The sequence below is a fragment of the Muntiacus reevesi genome, chromosome 2 (assembly GCF_963930625.1).
Source record: "Muntiacus reevesi chromosome 2, mMunRee1.1, whole genome shotgun sequence".
Classification (NCBI taxonomy): Eukaryota; Metazoa; Chordata; class Mammalia; order Artiodactyla; family Cervidae; genus Muntiacus; species Muntiacus reevesi.
The window spans coordinates 18450881-18473399 of record NC_089250.1 but is presented as its reverse complement, the minus strand read 5'-3'; the positions used below and the strand labels follow the sequence as shown (position 1 = coordinate 18473399).

General features: G+C 38.5%; 1 protein-coding gene across 13 annotated transcripts in view; it reads right to left on the bottom strand.

Annotated features, from left to right (window-relative positions):
• The window catches only part of PARD3 (par-3 family cell polarity regulator), a 553895-nt gene that overhangs the window by 296405 nt on the left and 234971 nt on the right, over positions 1-22519 (bottom strand). For all 13 annotated transcript variants that reach the window (XM_065921047.1, XM_065921054.1, XM_065921051.1 and 10 more), the window contains exon 4: positions 11150-11325. In XM_065921047.1, coding sequence (XP_065777119.1) covers positions 11150-11325 — 176 coding nt within the window. The remainder of the gene's footprint in view (positions 1-11149; positions 11326-22519) is intronic.

Below are 22519 nucleotides of genomic sequence, written 5' to 3'. Positions count from 1 at the left end.
ATGAGCATAAATACTGGTATATATATGTATACATCTTCCTTTCCATTTTGATAATTGCCATCTTTCACAGTCTTAATCATTATTAATAAAGGGGTAGAGGAGACAAAGAAAAGGATATGTGTTTTAAAATCTATTCCTACTTCTGAACAAATTCAAAATTCATATTATTTTTGTCAAAACAAAATTTTGTCTAGTAGTAGACTATATATCTATTTATAAATTATATAGTCTACTAAAATGTGGTAGAATTTGCAACGAGACACTAATTACACTTTACACTGTAACTTGTTTAAAATTTTAAAGAGTCAAAATCCAAAAAAAAAAAAACAATATCCAAAGATTTTGAATGCCAAAATTATATTACAGCATGTCTTTAGCTCAAATTTCATAACTATTGTTAACTATTTTAATTTTCTTGATAAACTGAGTTTAAGTATTAAACAGGAGTTAGTAAAAAAAAAAATTGAAAATATTAATTGATTCAAGCCAATTTTAAGGTATAAAGTAATATCTCCTAGCAGGCACATCATATTTCATCAGTTTTTCTTTTTTTTTCCTTGAAATGTTAAAAGTACTATAAACAGTTCTCCAAACTCATTCTGGCCTTTAATTTGGAACTATAACTCATATCTTTTCTAGCCTTTATGATATATATGCAATAGTTTATAGGTTGTAAAATTAATTTGGATCAATGGCACACTGAGGAATGTTAAATAAAAAAAAAAAAAATCACATTGGAACTCTCCAGTATGGAAGAACACATCTGAGAATTAAAATTAATTTTGCAGATAAGCTTCCTATCACACAGCAAATCTTTCAGGTTGGTATATTCACAAAACCAGAAGCTTGATGCTATAGTTTTATCTCACAACTTACAACTAGGCTTGGTAACAGTTTTGATATCTGGTAAGAAAAGTAATCCCTGGAACACAGATGTGCATCAGGCTATGAACATAAAGGATCTGACCTTAAAGGGGTGTTCAAATTTCTCATGGAGGTACATCTACTTATGAATGCCATAATGCTTCCAGAGGTGACCATCAGAACACAGGGTTCTCTGAAGCGGCCAGATATGCTTGTGGAGCAGACCAGGAAATCCAAGAAAAGCAAAAGATCAGTGAAACTCAGTCTCAGTCAGGCTCCTTCTTCGAACCAATGTCCCCATCTGTTCCTAACCCACCTCAACAGTTTGAATGCTACGAAAAACTTTAGAAACAGACTTTTAAAAGCTGGAAGAAAAAAGGTACAGAACATCCAACTGAACCGCTCACTGTCTAAAAGAAGAAACAGGGATTCAGGGAAGTTATGACAAATACTGTACCGAGATTAAGATGATTAAGCAGCTCCCAAGGTTCTACCTCCCCACCTCAGTGCCCAGTTTCTATATGATGACGTTTCCAAGCTCTCGCTCTCAATCTAAGCAGGAATTGTGGTTTACCTGAGTGATGATATAATTCTGATATCCAGCCATTCTTACACAATGACCCTTTCCCATGGGAAAGTACCACCCAAGTTCTTGTATCACAAAATATATTTACCTTAGAGACGGCTGGTTCATTGATAAATACTACATAGCCTTGGGAATAATCATGAGCAATAAAATGCTTGCTTTAAAACTGTTTTAAATACAATGATCTCTTGTCTGATACAGCTGGGATTAGCTCCTTTATCCTATGAAAATATGCATCAGGGAGTGAGGAGAAGGTAGAGGCAGAGGAAAATGTAATATTTTCTCCAGTTTCAAAGATGCTGTCTCCGTCTGGATTCTGAGCAACAAAGAAAAAGAGCTAACAGGGAAGCAGCAGCTACAGCAGCTCCCATTTCGTTTCTTTCACAGTATTTCATAAAATCAACATGGTCACCTAGTTGGCCTACAGCCATGTGCACCCCATAGCCAGTAAGGTCGGGTCGACCACTTCTGACCATCCTCCTTCCACCAAGAACAAGTGTATAAGGAAAAACAGGATGCAAATGCTGTGAATCAGATCACATTGCGGAGCCTGGCTCATTTTCCAAACAATTAATACAATAAAGATGACAAGCAGCACTTGTTTGACTCTGCAAAACAAATTTGAATCTGAAACAATTTTCAAACATTTTAGAAAGTGCTACTTGTTTCTTATTTTGAAGATACAAAATACCCATCTACATTTCATTTTCTTTCAAAAACACATAACTCCAAATGTTCATATCACAAACTAAAATTGCAAGTAACAATCGCATTTTGCATCAGGAGCAAACTGCGAGGGAGGAAGGGAACAGATGCAAGGAGGTGAGGGAGAGAGAGAAAAACATTTAGAGTGGCCATCTGAATCCAAAATATCTGCCATGTTACATATCACCTAAATACGCAATGTGAATCACTTAGGTTTACCTATCTAAATATTTTACCTTGATTTTAAAGCATATATTATAGTAAAAGAGGGTGTTAAAATCTGAAAATATTTTACCTTAATTTTAAAGCAATGTATATCCAAAGAACTTACTAAAATAGGCACCATATACAACTGATGTGACAATGTAAATATCTACAGCTCCTTCTTACATTTTTCTATTTATAATCATAAGTTCAATGGACTGAGTGGTTTAGCAGAACAACTGAGTCATTTTTGTGAAAAGTTCTCAGGAACCATCTATTAATACAATTTAGTCCTGGTAAAGTTTTCCCCTTAATTGTGCAATTGTTTCCTTGGGTAAAGCATCTCCACAGATATATTTTCGAAAAATATAGAACATCATTTTTATCTCCTCTAAAACTTTCTGTTAAGCAATAAAAAAGGAATATAAGAACTGTCAGCACTAATCAGCAATAAGTAATAAAGTTTATTAATTATAAAGGGCTTCCTCATAGTTCAGTCGGTAAAGAATCTGCCTGCAGTTCAGGAGACCCGGGTTTGATTCCTGAGTCAGGAAGATCCCCTGGAGAGGGAAATAGCAACTCACTCCAGTATTCTTGCCTGGAGAATCCCATGGACAGAGGAGCCTGGCAGGCTACAGTCCATGGGGTCACAAGAGTTGGACATGACTTAGTGACTAAACCACCACCACCACTGTGATAAAAGTCACATAATATAAAACACACTATTTTAACTATATTTAACTGTACAGCTCAGTGGTACTCACCAAAAGGATTAGTGACACTAATGAAGCTAGCGTATTTTTACTCAAGACTAAGATGCTAAGATATAATATAGACTTGGTAAGGTTTTAAAAATTATGCCAGTTTTTTAATAACAAATGCTGATTATTCTTATATATCTGTTTTAATTGCCTAACAAAGTTTTAGAGGTGACAGAAATGAGGTTGTTATGAAATATTTTACAGTTTAAAATATACAACTAAATGAACATTGGGCAATATGTAAAGTCTGTAAGCATGTAAGAAAGTGGGTAGTAAAATCAAGAACACAGAATATGAAACTGGCTAATAGAGATTAATAGCTTTATTGTTTAGCAGTTGGTTTAACTCTAAGGTGAATTATTTAAACTCTTTCAGATTCTACCTCTTCATCAATAAATTGTAACAATACTTAGACTTCAGAGAGTGAATAGATGAGATACAACACATAACACACCCTGCAAGTACTCAGATCAACCTGGCTATCACTACACAAAAACACCAAAATCTCAAAAACAGTACACTGGGAGATGGGAGAGATGGAAACCACTTCTACCCCGACTCTGTAAAAAATGTTGACTGGAATACATCTCCCCACAGAAGCCCACATGATGGCACCTAGAACACATGCAAGCTATTAATAAGATAGAGCTGGAGGGCAAACACCAGGGAGCCCAGTCCCAGCAGCCAACCAAGGCTCTTCTCTTAAGTGACAGGCCATGACTTCATGACCCGAATTGGTAGGTTTAGAAGCTAAAGTATTAAATATTAAAAATAAAAACCACTTAGAAAGATGAAATGAGGTCAAAATACTTTTACATGTCTAAAGAATACCTGAATTTTTCTTCAATGTAAGTTAATGAGTTCCTGGTCTCCTCCCTCAAATTAAGAAAACTGTTTAGTATCTTCATTTCCATCTGTAGAATGTGTAACTTTGAGGGCACTAAACAAGAATCCTGACATTGCTTTGGATTTATATTCCTGGAATGGTTTGTGAGTTCTAAAAATATCACATCCAGGCTTAACCATTTTCTCAATAGCACCTTAGGATTTCATAACTATGAACACAAATTATAATATTTAAAGCATGTGAAAGGAGATTACATTCCTAAATGTGGCACAGAAGTAGAAGATGAGTCTAGGCGATTAAAAACTCAGACTAGTAGAGCTTGGCACGTGAGCTTAGCCTATTGCAGAAATGAGTAGATTCATTAAGTACTGAAAGGACAAAAATGCAGTGCATTCAAATTAAGATCTTTTAATATGCAAAATAGAAAGGTGATATTTATAGTTTTAGTGGCCTTTTGCAGAAAGTACAAATGTTGTACCAGGTTAGTCATAGACCTGGGTCTCAGCTGGATTTCCCTCAAAGCTAATCAGATAGAGGAAAACTGGAGACAGTGACGTATTTTATTTTCTTGGGCTCTAAAATCACTGCAGACGGTGACTGTAGCCACAAAATTAAAAAATGCTTGCTCCTTGGAAGAAAAGCTATGACAAACTGAGACAGTGTATTAAAAAGCAGAAACATCACTTTGCCAACAAAAGTCCATACAGTTAAAGCTATGGTTTTTCCACGAGTCATGTATGGATGTGAAAGCTGTATCATAAAGAAGGCTGAGCAATGAAGAATTGATGCTTTTGAACTGTGGTACTGAAAAAGTCTCTTAAGAGTCCCTTGGACAGCAAGGAGATAGAGCCAGTGAATCCTAAAGGAAATCAACCCTGAATATTCATTAGAAAGACTGATGTGAAGCTCCAATATTGTGGCCACCTGATGCAAAGAGCAGACTTGTTGAAAAGACCCTGAAGATGGAAAAGATTGAGGGAAAGAGGAGAAGGAGATGACAGAGGATGAGATGGTCGGGTAGCATCACTGACTCAATGGACATGAATTTGAGCAAACTCCAGGAGATGGTGTAGGACAGGGAAGCCTGGTGTGCTGCAGTTCACGGAGTCACAAAGAGCCTGACACAACTTAGCAACTTAACAACAATCTCGCAGAAAATTAAGCACAGCTATACACAGAGAAAACATGGTTTTAGAAAACTTCTTAGCCCATCCTTTGAGGTTTTAGATGGTTATTGTAACTAGATGGCATGAACAACATTTTTGTAATAGCCTCCTGCTAAAATGGACTAGTATTTTCAAATTTACCAATATGACTGGTCTTCTACATTAGAAAGAAAAATGAGAAGAAGCAGACTAAGGAGCCAAAGGTTTGAGAAGAGGAGGAAGGAAAAAAAAGCTAAATATAGAATACCATTTTACAATGAATGAACAAATGAATGAATAACTGAGCCAGCAAGCAGCTACTTTATAATCACATGAAATAGGATTCAAAGATTATTGCTATTTTATTGTCTACATACCAACTGTAAAAGTTTTGTTACTCCCGTTCTCAATAAAACAGGTAGCAGGAGTTTTCTGGAGGCTTCTTGTGTCTGATTAGCATTGGTGACCCTAATGCTAGGACTCTCATGTCCCAGAAAATGACCTTATGTATTCAAATGCACTTTCAACTAAGATTAGGGGGCAGGATGGATTCACAAATTACCAATAAACAAAAACACTGCTTTTATCATAGCTTCTATCTAGAAAAATATTTCCTATTCTAGCTTTGTATTGATAAGATAGGATCTAATATCTCAATGGGGTGTTGTTATACTTTTTAAAAAGACTCAATAATAGATTTTCATTTAAAAATGATAAATATGAGCTGAGTGTGAGATGAAGTGAAATGTCACAAAATCAAATATGCTAAATGTTTCAGATTCTATTCTAAGACAGAAAATCTAGCCTAAAAAGAAAACATCTCAAAATCAGAATTATACTTTTCTTTGCCTTCTCTTGACAGGCAAAGATATCATCCCTTTAGAACTGGACCCAAGTTCTTTTAAAAAAGACCCTCCTGGAATCAACAGAAGAGCTTTAAATAAACACACACAAATGTCCTGAAACAGATGAAAGAATCTATTGGTATCAATGTGCTTTATCTTTTAAAAGTCCATATGTAATTCTGATGCACAATCAAATGGAACCATTAAGCTATTCAATAGAACAGTAAGTACTGGAATTCAGAAGGAGTACCAGGTGCTTCTTGGTGCTCTTCATTCTACCTCTCACTTCCATAAATCTCTTTATATAACATAAGTACTTTTTACTTTATCATTTATGAATTTATGGGAAATAACTATCAATAGCCTTAAAAATGTTTGTTTCCTTGGTCAAATAAGTCTACTTAAGGAATCTATTCTAAGAAAATAATCAGAGATGTCAACATCTGATTGGTATATTAGGATATCCTCTGGAGGATACTTCTAAAGATTATTTATAAGAGCAAAAAAAAAGGAAAATGTATAAATATGTTAAATAACAACAATAAGAAACACCAAAGTTAATAAACAAGTCCAAAAAATCATTACATAACAGAACATTGGGCAAGCTATCAATATTTACAAGACACAGAAAAATGCTCTCAATATATCACAAATTAGCAAAAAAGGCAGGAAATTAAACTATATTTATTGACTAGAGATATCAAGGGAACATCTCATGCAAAGATGAGCACAATAAAGGACAGAAATGGCATAGACCTAACAGAAGCAGAAAATATTAAGAAGAGGTGGCAGAATACACAGAAAGACTATACAAAAAAGATCTTCATGACCCAGACAAATCACAGTGGTGTGATCATTCACCTAGAGCCAGACATTCTGGAATGCAAAGTCAAGTGGGCCTTAGGAAGCATCACAATGAACAAAGCTAGTGGAGGTGATGGAATTCCAGATGAGCTATTTCAAATCCTGAAAGATGATACTGTGAAAGTGCTGCACTCGATATACCAGCAAATGTGGAAAATTCAGCAGTGGTCACAGGAATGGAAAAGGTCAGTTTTCATCCCAATCCCAAAGAAAGGCAATGCCAAAGAATGTTCAAACTGCCACACAATTGCACTCATCTCACACACTAGCAAAGTAATGCTCAAAATTCTCCAAGCCAGGCTTCAGCAATACGTGAACCAAGAGCTTCCAGATGTTCAAGCTGGTTTTAGAAAAGACAGAGGAACCAGAGATCAAATTTTCAACATCCACTGGATCATCAAAAAAGCAAGAGAGCTCCAGAAAAACATCTACTTCTACCTTAAAAAAGCAATACCTCTTATTACTTATCAGAAAGAAACTACAGCTTATAACCACTGCCCAATGAACAGAACAGAGACCTTGTCCCTGAAATCTCATGGCAGGCTGGTTGTGATAAGTGCCTCATTACACTGAATTGAGTCAAACTATGTCCACATCCTAGGTGGCCACTTCATTCATAGGGATGTGGACCTAACAAGGATGGCGGAACAGGTGGCAAGACAACTTAAATATTCACACTGACTGAAATATCTTGACTCTTTCCCAAGATGAAATATTTAATTTGCACACACAAAATCTCAAAGGACAATACATCTTCTAGCAAGATACTTGCTCACACAGTGTGAACAAATTGGTCTCAAAGAGGTGGAAAGGGCAGTCAGCCACAAAATGTTGAGAAACAGGAATGAACCAATGTTCCAGAGAACTCAGAAAAAAAAAAGCCAAGATTCTCTTCCCCTCTATGCCTCACTGCCAGGTAAAACTGACAAAATTTAAGAAATTCAGAAGTTTGTAGCACTCTTGGTTTCTGAGTTCTCATCTGGCTTAGTAGCATCAAAGTCTGTGCACTGTGCCCTCTAAACTTGACAGCACAGTATCACTCTTTAACCTGGTTAGATTCCATCTCTCATCTGTGGTTTTGATCCACAAGGGATAATTCACTGTGACTGTCTTGTTCAGAAAGAAGAGGCTTTAGCTGATTGGTTACTCCAAAACCATTTTGTTTCTTTAACTTGGAAAAATAGAAAACTACTTACATATGCAGATGAGTTATACAAGAACAGATGATTTATACAAGCACAGAGATCAATGAATCACAGGACCGTGAACCCTTAACTAATTTATTTCCATGTTTTTATACAGAAAACCTAAATCTCTACACACTGATAAGAATTTATAACATCTTGAAATTTCCCAGCATGAGTGAGCTCTCGTGGATGCAACACAAATAAATAAAATTTCATACCAATAAGCAAGTATGCTTTCCTTCAAGCATTCTTCCTTAATACTGTAAACATCACAAGTCATTTACAGAAAATAAGATAGCATTATCAGACATATACATGTTAAAAAAAAAAAACAAAAAACTCCTCAGACTAAACTACAAACAACTTAAAATCTAGACCAGGAAACGTAGTAAATAGGTATTGAAAAGTAAAGCCAAAGACAATTCAAAAGACAAATTCCCTACACACTACCTTTTACATGTGCCATAGGTGAATACGAAGTCATCTAGAGATGTGCGTGAATCAAGGACTTTGCTAAGGAATAGTGTGGCTATCTGGCTACATTAAATGCCACTCCCAATAGGAAAAAAGTTTATTGGGTAAAGTAACCATTTTTAAAACCAATAAAATTATATTCAAGTTTATCTCATAGCACTGATATTTATAATGTGAAAAAATAGTATAAATGTCCAACAATGAGAGAATGATGAAGTATACTCTACACTGGAATATTTTGCATTCATCAAAAATATTTCTAACAAAATTCACAGCAGGGGAAATCCCCAGGAAATGGAAAGAAATGTAGAAACCATCAGGATGCAACTATGTAGACAGAGAATGACTCCCACTTTGTGTGTGTGATCATTAACATCTGTATTAAGCTGAGTTTTGAAATAGGCTATTATAGTTTTGCTCTATGCTACTAGTTGCCCACATTTTTACAATGATAGATACATGTTATTTTAAAAGAACTGGCCAGAAGGATCCCCATCTGCTCTGAGTGGCCTCTGTGGGCTCTGGAGGCTGGAACACTAAAGTTCATTTCCCAGGAAAAAAACGCCCCTGTAGACAAGTATCTGGAGCAAACTTCATTCTGCTCATTTGGATTCAAGAGCCTGTGATGTTAATGATAATTGTGAAATAGAGATTTTTCTTGGGCTATCGTTAGTGGCAAGCAGTGGAAATGGTGGTGTTTTCTGGGATATTCCTGGGTTCAGGTCAGGTACACAGGCGACAGGAGGCAAAGTGAGCACATGAGGAGATGGTGCTATGTCGAGTGAGCAGATGCAGGCATGGGGACATTAGGTCTTGTACCCACTCCTCAGACCAGCCAGACTGTCCAGAAAGCCCTGGGGGCCCAGACTATGGCCTGCTCTGCCAGCCCTTCCAGTGATTTTCTGAAACACAAATTCTCAATATTAAGTCCTTTTATGTCTAAAACAGCTCCTGTGGTTCTCTTCGCTACAAGTGAAGCTGACTCATACAGATAAAATGTTGAATGAGGTAGAAAGAAAACCTTCATTTCTTCAGTGAGTTTTGGTGCACTATCCTACAACTAAGCAAAAACCTTTCTAAAAGGAATAAATTTTTTTAAACTACCAACTTGACTTGTTATATATTGTGAAGTGAAGTGAAAGGGCTCCGTCGTGTCCAATTCTTTGCAACCCCATGGACTGTAGTCTACCAGGCTCCTCCATTCATAGGATTCTCCAGGCAAGAATACAGGAGTGGGTTGCCATTGCCTTCTCCAGAGGATCTTCCCAACCTAGGGATCGAATCCAGGTCTCCCACATTGCAGGCAGACGCTTTACCATCTGAGTCACCAGAGAAGCCATATATTTGTGAATATCCAAGTAAATCAGGTCTATTCCGAACATAAATGAAAGGTCGTGAGGCCTATTCAGAAACTAGATTCTTTGAACAGTTTGTTGTGTGATAGAAAATTCTAAATTTTCAGGCTAATCTCAATAAGATACTCATCACATATCTAATAAAATAGGTCAGAAGAATGAGCCTAACAGTTAAACCTCTCATCCAAAATAAGCAGCGACTACAGTACATTGCTTTTCTTAATACAGCCTTCTCAGTTTAATCTTATATATTCCGTCTTTTTTCTTTACACAAACTAGTACAAAAAGGAGTTTGTTGAAATGTGAAACTAAGTTAAAAGAAATTTTAAAGGTTATTTTAACATAGATGCAAAGGCTAAATCAAGCAAATATCAAGCTACATTTCAGTGTTCTTGCCAGGAGGACCCCAGGGACAGGAGAGTCTGGTGGGCTGCCGTCTATGGGGTCACAGAGTCAGACATGACTGAAGTGATTTTACTATTAATATGTGATTAATATGTTTCTGTACTTCTCAATACATACAGTGCTCAGTTACAGGCCGAACTGAAAAACTGTCATTAATTCATTCAATAGATGTTTGTTGAGAATCTATTTTATAAATTCAGCAGTGAAATGACAAGCACAGCTTAAAGCTCATTGGGTAAAAGGTTAGAGATCTAACAGAACGGGATGATAAGGAATATATGACAAAGACTGTTAATACAAAGTGGAAAAAAGTAGGCTAAATAGACTAAAATAACATTTGTTTATTTAGACTAAATAAATTAGGTCATGGACAAAATTAAATCAGGTCAAAGAAGAGAATATTATAAGACTAGACAGTGCACTTTCATTTCGTATGAAGATAAAATTAACAATTGCATAGTGAGAGCAAATGACCATGGACAACGTCCACTTTCATCCTTAACAGTCCATATGCTGTGATTTCTTTAGTGTACCTCAGGGGCCAATGTGGATATATGCTTACACATTGATTACCCCTTTAAGGACACGCAGAAAGCTCCTAAGAGGGTTGCTGAAGAGGACAGAGACAAGGGTAACCAAGAAACAAGTTTGAGAGTGACCTTATATGTATGTATTTCATGTTGAAAGTTGTCATGTTTAATCACATGAACATGTTATCAATTCAAAAAAATGAAAAAATAACACAGATTTTTATCAGAAAATTCAAGGGCAATACAATAAGGAAGCTCTTGGAACTCTGGCATGGAGGTCACAGAGGACACGGTGGGGATGCTGTGGACACAAAAGCTCCGGCCCACGGGTGCCAGCCCTCGCTGGCATGAAGGAGACACGAACGAGGGGCGCTCACCTTCCTGTCACAGGCTGCAGGACTGCCAGCACTGTTTTGCTTGAGGAAGCCAGCGGTTGTCGACCAGCGTGTGGGGTTTTTCCTTGAAGGCTCTTCGGAGAAGTTATTATCACTGACAGACGTGGAAAGGCCAATTAACGCTGGGTCACTGCTCCGTCGGACGTGAAGAGGCATATCTGTAACATAAAAAACCATTGTGTTTTTAAAAGATAACCTAACACCTGAAAACTGTGTGTGAGAATAAAGATAGTTAAGTCCCAAAGATTAAAGAGTAGAGTAACACTTTAAGGTGACAGTGGGTGAGCATCCTAAGTAGAAATTCCATTCGTTTCTTTAAAAGACTTCACTGTGAAAGAAACAGGATGTCTACAGGATGAAAGAATACTTATCCACAGGATCACCTGCTCTGGAGTAAGACGGCCAGGTGTATCTGCATTTCACACCTGTTACCTGTGTGGCTCTAAGCAAGTGGCTTCACTGTCCTCTCCCTGGTCCCTTCCTACACAAACAGCAATAGAACATCACTTCTCACCTAAGGGGACTGCAAGGACTAAATGAGATAGACTGCCTAAAACAGATCCTGATACATGGTGTGCACTCAACAGAGAGTGACAAAAATAACCATTGCTGCTATTATCATCCTGACATTGGTTTGGCTTTTCTAGTAAAGAAATCTGTTGAATAAAATATTTCTTTTGCTCAACAAAGTATTATCAGAAAGTGCAAAGCACAATCATATTTCTTATCCTTTAGATAATGAAATCTTAAAAGTAGAATACCAATATGCGAGTGTGCATGCTGTCAATCAGTCCGACTCTTGCAATCCCATGGACTATAGCCCACCAGGCTCCTCTGTCCATGGAATTTTCCAGGCAAGAATACTGGAGTGGGTTGCCATGCCTTCTACAGGGGATCTTCCCAACCCAAGGAGCGAGCTCTTGTCTCTTGCATCTCCTGCATTGGCAGGCAGATTCTTGACCACTGTAGTGGTAATATACTCAGGTAGTATACTCAGGTAGTACCTGCCATATACTCACATACACAATTACATAAAAGGTGGTGTTTTATCAGCTGTATTCTGTTTGCAATTACTCTAACAAAAATCAATAACAAACTCAGGTCAGCCTTCGTATGGTAGCACTAGGTACATGCTAGCAGACGTGATGACTGTGACAATGGAAAAGAAACACTAGAAAACCAGGTAGGAGAACACAGGCATGTGCATCTGTAACACTGAGAATCAGAACCAAAAGCCCCACACGTCAACTGAGCGGAAAGCATAATAAACATATGACAAAATTTTAGATTAAATTAATGCTTAGATCAATTTGTTTACAAAACCTAGGATGCAGGGTAAATATTTATTAAAAGCCTCGAACAAAACAGCTTTAATGGAGAAGGAGTAAACTCATCATTTATTCTATGAGAAACAATTTTGGAATATTGATGCATCTGGTCAATGTGTGGCTATGGAGATCCTTGAGAATGTGAAACTAAGGACAGATGATTTATATATGTTAACAGTTACATTTAAACCACTGTCAATCCAATAGTCTCAAATATGTTAAAGCAAATTAGAAACGATCAGAGAAAACATATGAATGATCAGAGAAGCATATGAATCATAATAAAATGTTGCATTTAGCATTTACTTCCACGTCATGAGGATTTGATAACCAATAAAGAGTCTAAGTAACATAACCAGAGAAAAAAATACATTGAACATTTAATTTAATACTATTGGTGTTTATCTTAATTTGCTAAGAGAAATACATACAGGAAAATTACAGGAAAGAATAATTTCCAGTTTTTAAGTGTATATAAAAACATGTGACAGTCCTTATTGCTTACAATTTATACAAAAAAAATAGAAACAAAACAAAACAAAGAACTATACAGTCACTCTCAAAAACAAGTTCACAAAAATATACTTCTAAGGATCTAGGTGTGTTAATAGTACTATGCTCTTACCATAAAAAAGTCCTCTCCCAATTAAAAAAATTGTTCTCAGATTCAAACATCAAAAATGTAAGCAGAAAACCAACAAAATGGGGAGGAGGGAGAATAAAATACTTCTGGGAAATTAAAATATTGCTCCTTAGATATGGGTTCTGTTGCCTCCAGTTACAGGTTTGCTGATTGCTTGGTTGTTAATGAACTGTGTATACCTATATTTGTGTGTGTGTGTGTGTGTGTGTGTGTGTGTTAAGTCTAAAAGAAGCACTGTTAGTTCACAAAAGGCCTTAAAAATGGTCCAGAAGTAATGACTAAAAGCAGTCCCGACAATGATAAAATAAAAAAGTACATGAAAGTACATTTCACCCCCAAATAAATTCAGGGACTATAAATTTCAATGAATTCAACTGAACACAATAAAACAGCTTACTCAATTTGTTTCTGAAATTCTCCCCAAGAGAAATACACTGCAGACCCGATTCAGATTAGATAAATAATTAGGATCATCGTCTTCTGAAAAGTCATGATCACTGTGTTAATCTGTTAGTCTGAAACAGACACAAATAATTAGCACTTTGTACCTCTTTGCATCTGTAACCCTCAAAATTAGAGATGCAGGGGAAGAAAGTGGATTCAAGAAGAGGTGGAGTTATAGCGGGACTGCAGACCTTTCGGTTGCCCCTTCGGGGGAGATGCCAGGGCACAGACCGCAGGCAGCACTGACACAAACCACACAGTGAAGGATGCCACAGGAGATCAAAACTCATTTTGAAAAGTAAACAATATGTTCTCAGCAAAGGAATGCCAAGTGACAGCATGATGATATTGAAGTCAGGTTTTCTTGCAGTTGATGAGCTGTAAGAACAAACTCATCAAAGAGCACACGGGCAGCAATGTGAAGACACCGTAACATATCGCATGTCCACACTCATGCTGGCTGCGATTTAGACAGTGTCTCACACTGATAGTGACAATTTACATTTTGATTGGTTTGTAATTTCTTCGTTTTATGGCTGTGTGAAAATTATGTCATTTTCATCCAGTTTATACTCACGCATGCACATATTAAATAACATTAAGAAGTCAATGACTTGAAAGGATCTGAATCTTTATTTTAAGCATTAATCCTAGTGGAGAAGGGGGCTTCCCTGGTGGCTTAGTGGTAAAGAATCCACTGCAATGCAGGAGCTGCAGGAGATGCAGGTTAGATCTCTGGGACAGGAAGATCCCCTGGAGGAAGGAATGGCAACCCACTCCAGTCAGCATTCTTGCCTGGAGAATCCCATAGACAGAGGATCCTGGTGGGCTTCAGTCCATAGGGTCGCCGAGTTGGACATAACTGAAGCGACTAAGCATGCGTGCAGGCCCAGTGGAGAAACATGTGACTTACTTCACAGACCAGTAAATGGAGCCTGAGAGGTGACAGGAAGAGCATGGGGAAAGTTTTCTGGCCAGAACTTGAGGCTCCTTGGTCAGCACGCCATCACCACCCAAATCTTGAAATTAATTCTGTTATTCGCCCATTCATTGAAAAATAAACTCCACTTCTAGCTACTTGCAGATATAAATGTCAGTCTCAATTTTGTAAAGGCGAAGAATTTTGCAGTGTTTTCAAAGTAAAATTACATACACTGAGAAATCAAACACAGATTTTAAAAGCATCATTAGATTTGGGAGAGTTGAAGAACTATTACATAAGCTATACATATAAACTGAAACAAGAGGAATCCCAATTCCAAAAATGTTAAAAGGAGAGGGGAAAAGAAAATGAAGGAAAAAAATAAAATCCTCTACTTGTTCAATAAAGGAAGTATGATGCATAAGATGACAAAGCATGCCCCAAGGGACAGATACCTATACCGGTATTTCTCAACTTTGACCTCAGGACCCTTTCTCACCCTAAAAGTTACTGAAGAACCCAAAAAACTTCTGTTTATGTGGGGTATAGCTAGGCATATACCATGCTAGAAGTGAAAACGAAAAAAAGGTTTTTTAATATTTATTCATTCATTTTTAAGTTAACAATAATAAACCTATTACATGTTAACATAAACAACAGAATTTTATGAAAATGATTTTACAAAACAAAGCACATGAAGCTGGAGAGGGGCACTGTCTCACATGTTGCTTAGCAGCAGACATCTGGAGTCTCATTTCTGCGTCTTCATTAACCTGCTGCAATATGACCAAGCATACAAAGAAAAAAAGAACTCCACCAACACTTAGCTGCGACAGGAAATAGAATTTTAATAATCTTCTCAGATGGACTTCCCTGGTGGCCCAGTGGCTAAGATGCCACACTCCCAATGCAAGGGGCCCAGGGATCCCTGGTCAAGGAACTAGATACCACACGCAGCAACTAAAAGCCCATGTGCCATAACTAAGTGGCTCAACTGGGAAAGAATCTGCCTGCAATGTGGGAGACCTGGGTTCAATCACTGGGTTGGGAAAATGCCCTGGAGAAGGGAGACTACCCACTCCAGTATTCTGGCCTAGAGAACTAAGACTCAGTGCAGCCAAATAAATAAAATAAAAATTAATATCCTCAGAAAATTATAAATCTTTGATACCACATCAAAACTTGACTCGAAGGTTAGCTGCAATATAGAACGTAAACGTCTTGTTCTCTTGTTACATCTTACTCTTCGAATGGATCTTCTACCCATGAAAAATTTTGCAACAATTACTTGGAACATATTAGTAATTAGGTTAAACCAACCCTTCAAATGTTGACATATTTCTTTATAGCAGAAAATCACATATGTGAATATTACTACCAATTCCATCAGAAAAATCATTAAGTATTGGGACGTTATCATGCTCATAATAAGATATAAGTTTTCCAAAATCTAATTCTACGAGAATTTAAAGCTCGAATGTTATCTTTGGCAATGAACACTGTAAGTTGTTTTCCATGTAATGACAGGTTCGGTTCATCCATTTTCTAGAAACCCTGCCAGATACCCAAAGTCTGAATAAACACAGTTTTTTCATTCTTCTTTCAAATAAAAGCACTGCTCCATTAAAAATGGTTATCTTAGCTTACAACTCAAATCATCATATACAAGTTTTTCTCAATATGTGGTTTCCCTGGTGGCTCAGATGAGAGAGTTCACCTGAAATGCACGAGACCAGGGTTGGATCCCTGGGCCAGGAAGATCCCTTGCAGAAGGAAAGGGCAACCCACTCCAGTATTCTTGCCTGGGAAATCGTTTGGTAGATGAGCTGTGCCTGGAGGGCTATAGTCCATGGGGTAACAAAAAGTTGGACATGACTGACAGAGTAACACTTTCACTACCTTCAATATGTACAAGTGCTTTATGCCTGCCTCCTATGTTGTTAACACAAAATATTAAACTGCATGTTCAACGGTCAGGATTTTTTTAAAGTTATCATTTTGCTGCCTCATCAAGAATAGTAGATAAAATGGCTTTTTTCTTTAAACTGCAGCTGTGCTGAGTGAGGAATACATTTGGGGCTACCATCTTATTTTGTGCCAACGGGCCTCATCTTATCCATTAGTGTCTGGGCACCTTTGGTTCAATATCAACTCGGTGAACAACACAAACTATGTTTCTGGATCACTATGAATAGAGTTTTGCCTAACAGTCTCCCTGAGATGTTCTTTGTGATGCAAAGGATCCAAATCTCCATTAAAATTAATAGATGTTCATTAAATGACATCATTAGAAAGATAAAAAATTGAATACAGATTAGGAGAAGCTATGACATGGAGTATTATAGTACTGACCATGTACTTGAACATGAACTTCCAGATGTTAAACTGGATTTAGAAAAGGCGGAGGAATCAGAGATCAAATTGCCAACATCCACGGAAAAAGCAAGAGAGTTCCAGAAAAACACCTACTTCTGCTTTATTGACTACACCAAAGCCTTTTACTGTGTGGATCAAAACAAACTGGAAAATTCTTCAAGAGAATGGGATTACCAGACCTCCTGAGAAATCTGTATGTAGGTCAGGAAGCAACAGTTAGAACTGGACATGGAACAACAGACTGGTTCCAAATCAGGAAAGGAGTACGTCAAGCCTGTATATTGTCACCCTGCTTATTTAACTTATATGCAGAGTACATCATGAGAAATGCTGGGCTGGAGGAAGCACACACTGGAATCAAGATTGCCGGGAGAAATATCAATAACCTCAGATACACAGATGACATCACCGTTATGGCAGAAAGCAAAGAAGAACTAAAGAGCCTCTTGATGAAAGTGAAGGAGGAGAGTGAAAAAGTTGGCTTAAAACTCAACATTCAGAAAACTAAGATTATGGCATCCAGTCCCATCACTTCACAGCAAATAGATGAGGAAGCAATGGGAACAGTGAGACTTTCTTTTCTTGGGCTCCAAAATCATTGCGGATGGTGACTGCAGCCATGAAATTAAAAGACACTTGTTCCTTGAAAGAAAAGTTATGACCAACCTAGACAGCTTATTAAAAAGCAGAGACATTGCTTTGCCAACAAAGTCCATCTAGTCAAAGCGATGGTTTTTTCACATCATGTATGGATGTGAGAATTGGACTATATAAAGAAAACTGAGCACCGAAGAATTGATGCTTTTGAACTGTGGTGTTGGCGAAGATTATTGAGAGTCCCATGGACTGCAAGGAGATCCAACCAGTCCATCCTAAAGGAGATCAGTCCTGAATATTCATTGAAAAGACTAATGCTGAAGCTGAAACTCCAATACTTTGGACACCTGATGCAAAGAACTGATTCATTGGAAAAGATGCTGGGAGATTAGAAGGCAGGATGAAAAGGGGACAACAGAGGATAAGATGGTTGGGTGGCATCACCGACTCTATGGACATGAGTTTGAGTAAGCTGCAGGAGTTGGTGATGGACAGGGGAGCCCAGCATGCTATAGTCTACAGGGTCGCAAAGAGTCAGACACAACTGAGCAACTGAACTGAACTGAACTGACCATGTACTTGGATGAAGAATTATAAAAAGCTATAATTTTTATGACTTTGGTTAACATTCACGTCAGCCTTTGCCTTTAGATTTTTGTATTCCTAGTGTGTTTCTGCTTTATTTTACAAAAACGGGCTCATACTGTACATGTTGGTTTGTACCTTTTCCCTCCTAGTAGTCTAGGGACTACTAGGCGAAGGACAAGGAAGCCTGGCTTGATGCAGCCCATGAGGTCACAAGAGTCAGACACGACTTACCGACTGACCGACAACAGTCTATCAAGTAAGCAGATTTTAGAACTATAAGGCACAAATAAAACTGTTCAGTCTACCGAAAAGAAAAAAAGAACCATCACCTGCCTAGATGTGTAATCCCAACATGTCAGTCCACCTCACTGGACCTCAGTATCCCCATCTATAAAATCAGAGATTTAGCATTAAAACTAAAAACTGTTTGATTCCATACAGGATCATATACTCCTATACTGATAATCATCCACCAAACTTCATCCTAAACAGAACTTAAAACCATTTATGAAGAGGCACTAGAAAAAAATATAAAAGCATCTCAAAGTAGTGTCATTAACAGGTGCCTCAGAGAAGAATGAAAAATGTACAAGGGTTGTGGGTTACAGTGCAGAAGTAGCCACAACTGCCTTCAGGTCTTTGGATAACTTGAACATGATTCTAAGGAAAGAGACTACTCCAGAGGTCTGACCTTATCAACAAAATGAAGCATGAAACACACCTGCCTGATTCATTTGACAAGCTCCCCACTTCTCACTGTCCTGATAAAGCAAAATATTGCATAAAAGAATGCAATTTTGTCTTGGCCTCAGAGAAATAAAATACAAATACAGCCTTTTTGCCTATAATTTGCTTCATGCTTCTAGGGCTCACAATTTTTCAGCATTACTAATAATCCTGTGCAATTTGCATTCTTGCAAGCAATTAGAAATAATGGGAGCTTCTCATTTAAGGTAATTTGGTCATTATTATTATCATTACTTACCCTCCATTTTAGGAAAATCAATACTTCTCAAAACACAATAATAAAACTTTCTCTTCTGGTAATCTCTGATTTATTTAATAAATAGATTTTCAAAGTATGGCTCTGAAATATGAAAGAAAATTCAAAGATAAGGATCTTCAATAATTAAGTTACTGGATGAAGCGCCCAGAGATGGGGACAATGTCACCAGGTCCTGGGTGGTGGTGGAGGCTGTTTGATGTGTGCCTTCCTTTGAAGAGAGGAGAGGATAAACCTTCAAATTCTCTGTGGCACTAATGCGCTGTAAATATTGATTTGCCTCTCTAGATAAGGTGCCTTTTAAATAAGTGAAAAAAATGGAACATCTAATAATGAATTAGAGCAATACTTAAAAGGTCAGATATATACATTTTTAACGGTTATACATCATACCCTACTCCTAATCAGTTTTCCCAATGTTTCTCTTCTTTGATTCTTCCTGTGATATTTAAATTATTTAACCACCCAAGGCAATGAAGAAGCCTTTTCCAAGAAGACAGATACCAGCCATCAAGGTATTTAATCAAATCTAAAAATAATATGCAGTTGACACACGTATTAGAATTTATGATGCAAACAGCAAAATTATGCTTCATGCAAAATGAGACCATCTCCGCCATCTTTGGCAATAACACATTTCTTAAAGACACATATCACAGTGAGGAGAGAAGTTATTAATACAAGCCATGGGAAGAAAAACCTAACAGAATTGCCACCTTCCAATATAAGAGTGCCCCTTTTTATAAAGGTATTTATTTGTATTTCACTTACTGAGATAAAATCCTTGGAAAAAATCTGAGGAAAGGCAAGACAGGAAACAAGCTTGAAAAAACAGCAGATGACTCAGAGAGAAGGACAAAAGATGAATTTTATTACCCTGTTATCATATATATATATATATATATATACACACACACACATACACAACACACACACCCCTACAAAATTTACAAGCTATAAATAAAGAACACTATAGTTGGAAGGTGGTCTGAGAGATAAACTGAAATATCACATTTACAGATGAGTACCCTGAGACCAGAGAGTGTAGGGCTGGGTCAAAGGTTACACTACTCCTCTGAGCCTAGATGTCCCTGGAGTGCTTGTCAATAGACTCCCCATCCCGTGTCATTGATATCCACACTGCTATCCAGGAAGAATTAAGACGTGTCAAAGCCACCATAGTATGCTTACCCTTCACTAGAAATAACAGGAGATTTCTTGGGAAGACTGAGTTTAAAACCCATTTCTATAGATAAGAGGATGAGTTCAAAGGTCCCACTGAATCTTAGATACATATGAAGAAGGAAGAGAGAGTCAATAGGGAAATAAATAGTCAGTGTTCTAATGTCATGTGAAAATATTTACAAAGAAAAACTCAAGAATTTCTCTGAGGCATATGAAATTGGAATCATTAGGATTCCCATCCTGGAAAAAAATAATATATCCACCCTCATCAGGAACCTCCCAAATATTCATATGAGTACAAGTAAACGGAGAGAAGTGAATAAGATCAGTGGGTTGTCTCAGTGCTGTTAGGATCTGAAACTTCAGTGTTTCAAAATCTTACCAGTGAGGGAAATAGACAAGGAATCTCTAGATATTATTTCTTACAGCTGCATGTGATTCTCAGTTCTCTCAATTTAAAATATTAAATAAAAGCCCCCCTCCAGAAAAACAGCCCCAGGTGAGAAGTCTTGATGTCTAGGCCTGTAGCCACCAGGACTGAAAACATCTTTCCAACCCCGTCTTCTAGAACAGTCTCCTCACCTCAGCACACAGCCACATGCCTTGCTGACTGTCCACACCAATGATTCCCCGCAATGTGCTCCCAGCTCAGATACTTCCATGTCTCCCCTCGGGTGGCCTCTGGCGTCCACCCACCCCGGTCCTCACTGCCCAGGGGCCCCCGCGGCTGCTCCTCAAACCCGTCTGATCCAGCAGCAGATTCAGAAAGAGGCAATTAAAGAGAAGTTTAAAGGAAAGACAAATATACAGCAGGATTGAGGAAAAGCAGCGGGGGGAGAAAGCAGCAGCAGAGAGAGAGAGAGAAAGTTGAGAGGACAGGAAAAGGTGTAGGCTGCGGCCGGGAGGATTTTGTGTTATCGTGAGAGGGAATGCTTCCCCCACAGATGAGCGCTGGGCCCTGCGCACGCCCTATATTTCCAGGGACAGTCGCCCGGCTGGCGGGGACGGCTCAGGGGTGAAGTCCGGCTCTGTCCTCGCTGCCTGATCCCAGGGCCCGGAGCGGCCCCCAGGAGAGAAAGTCCGATTCCTGCTGCTCACAGCAGCCACACTGTGAGGCCGCTGCCCACCCTCCCCGAACTCAGAACACTGAGGCCTTGGTCCGGGAGGGGCCACGGGTGAGGTCGGAGCCTCTGCACGGCCATGTTTTCTCTGAGTTTCTGTTTAAAGACTCTTCATCACATTGATATGGTTGATTCACGAACGCTAAACTCACAGCCAACAGGACTAAATCTCATGCCTGGCGGAAGCTGAAAATAACATGTATTTTCTCCGTGAGGTACATCTGACTTGCTGGATTTAGGACCACAAAACTGCATTTTACATTTGGGGGGTCATTTTGAACGGCAAGATCACCAACCAAAAACACAAAAATGTGAAAAACGTGGCACCCAATAGACCATGAAAGGGACCTTGTTTACAGTATAAGCACTGAAAAAGAGGCAGGGTCCTTGCTGGAGATACATGCATTAGGATTCAAAAATATTTGTGGGAACCTCCATAGAGAGTAAGGTCCAACTGTACCTTCATCCATTAATATTTGTCAACTGAATAATCAACTCAGAAATCTTAAGAACCAATCCCACTTCCTCCAATTCCTCTCCAGATGCTGCTCTCTTGTGTTCTTTCCTTGATAAGCAACTTTGGAGAAGGAAGGCTGCTTTACCCTCACTTATCCTTTAACCCACCCTCATGTGGGTTAAAGTCTTCTCCCACCAGCCCCCAATACAGAAGCATAAACCGCCCTCTCTTCCTCACTGGATGCTTTGACCACCAGTCCCCGGGGAGCTCAGTGTGTGGCAGTCATGGCTCTGCCCTCGTGGACGCTGTCGTGCCATGGAGAAGGCGGACTAATCACCCAGCCCAGCGCAGGGTGACACGGAGCTAAAGGGGAAACACTGAGCGCCTCCGCAGGGTCGGGGCGGGGCACTTTCTCAGAGCATCCTCGAAGCCTTCAGACAGAAGGGACGGCTCAATCTTTCCCTGCTGTCCTTTCTCACTCTTGAGGTCTCCTCTCTCGGGAAGCCACTGAACACATCTTCAGCAGCAAGGTGCTCCTTTAATGGCCTGACCCCACCAGAGTATCTGCCATGCTGTTACCCTGAGTTTGGGGGTCTGCCTCCCCTAAGCACACAGCTCCTAGGAAATAACACTACACTTGTTACTGTCACAACTCCCCAGAGGGTGCTGAGCCAGCAAAGAAGTGAAT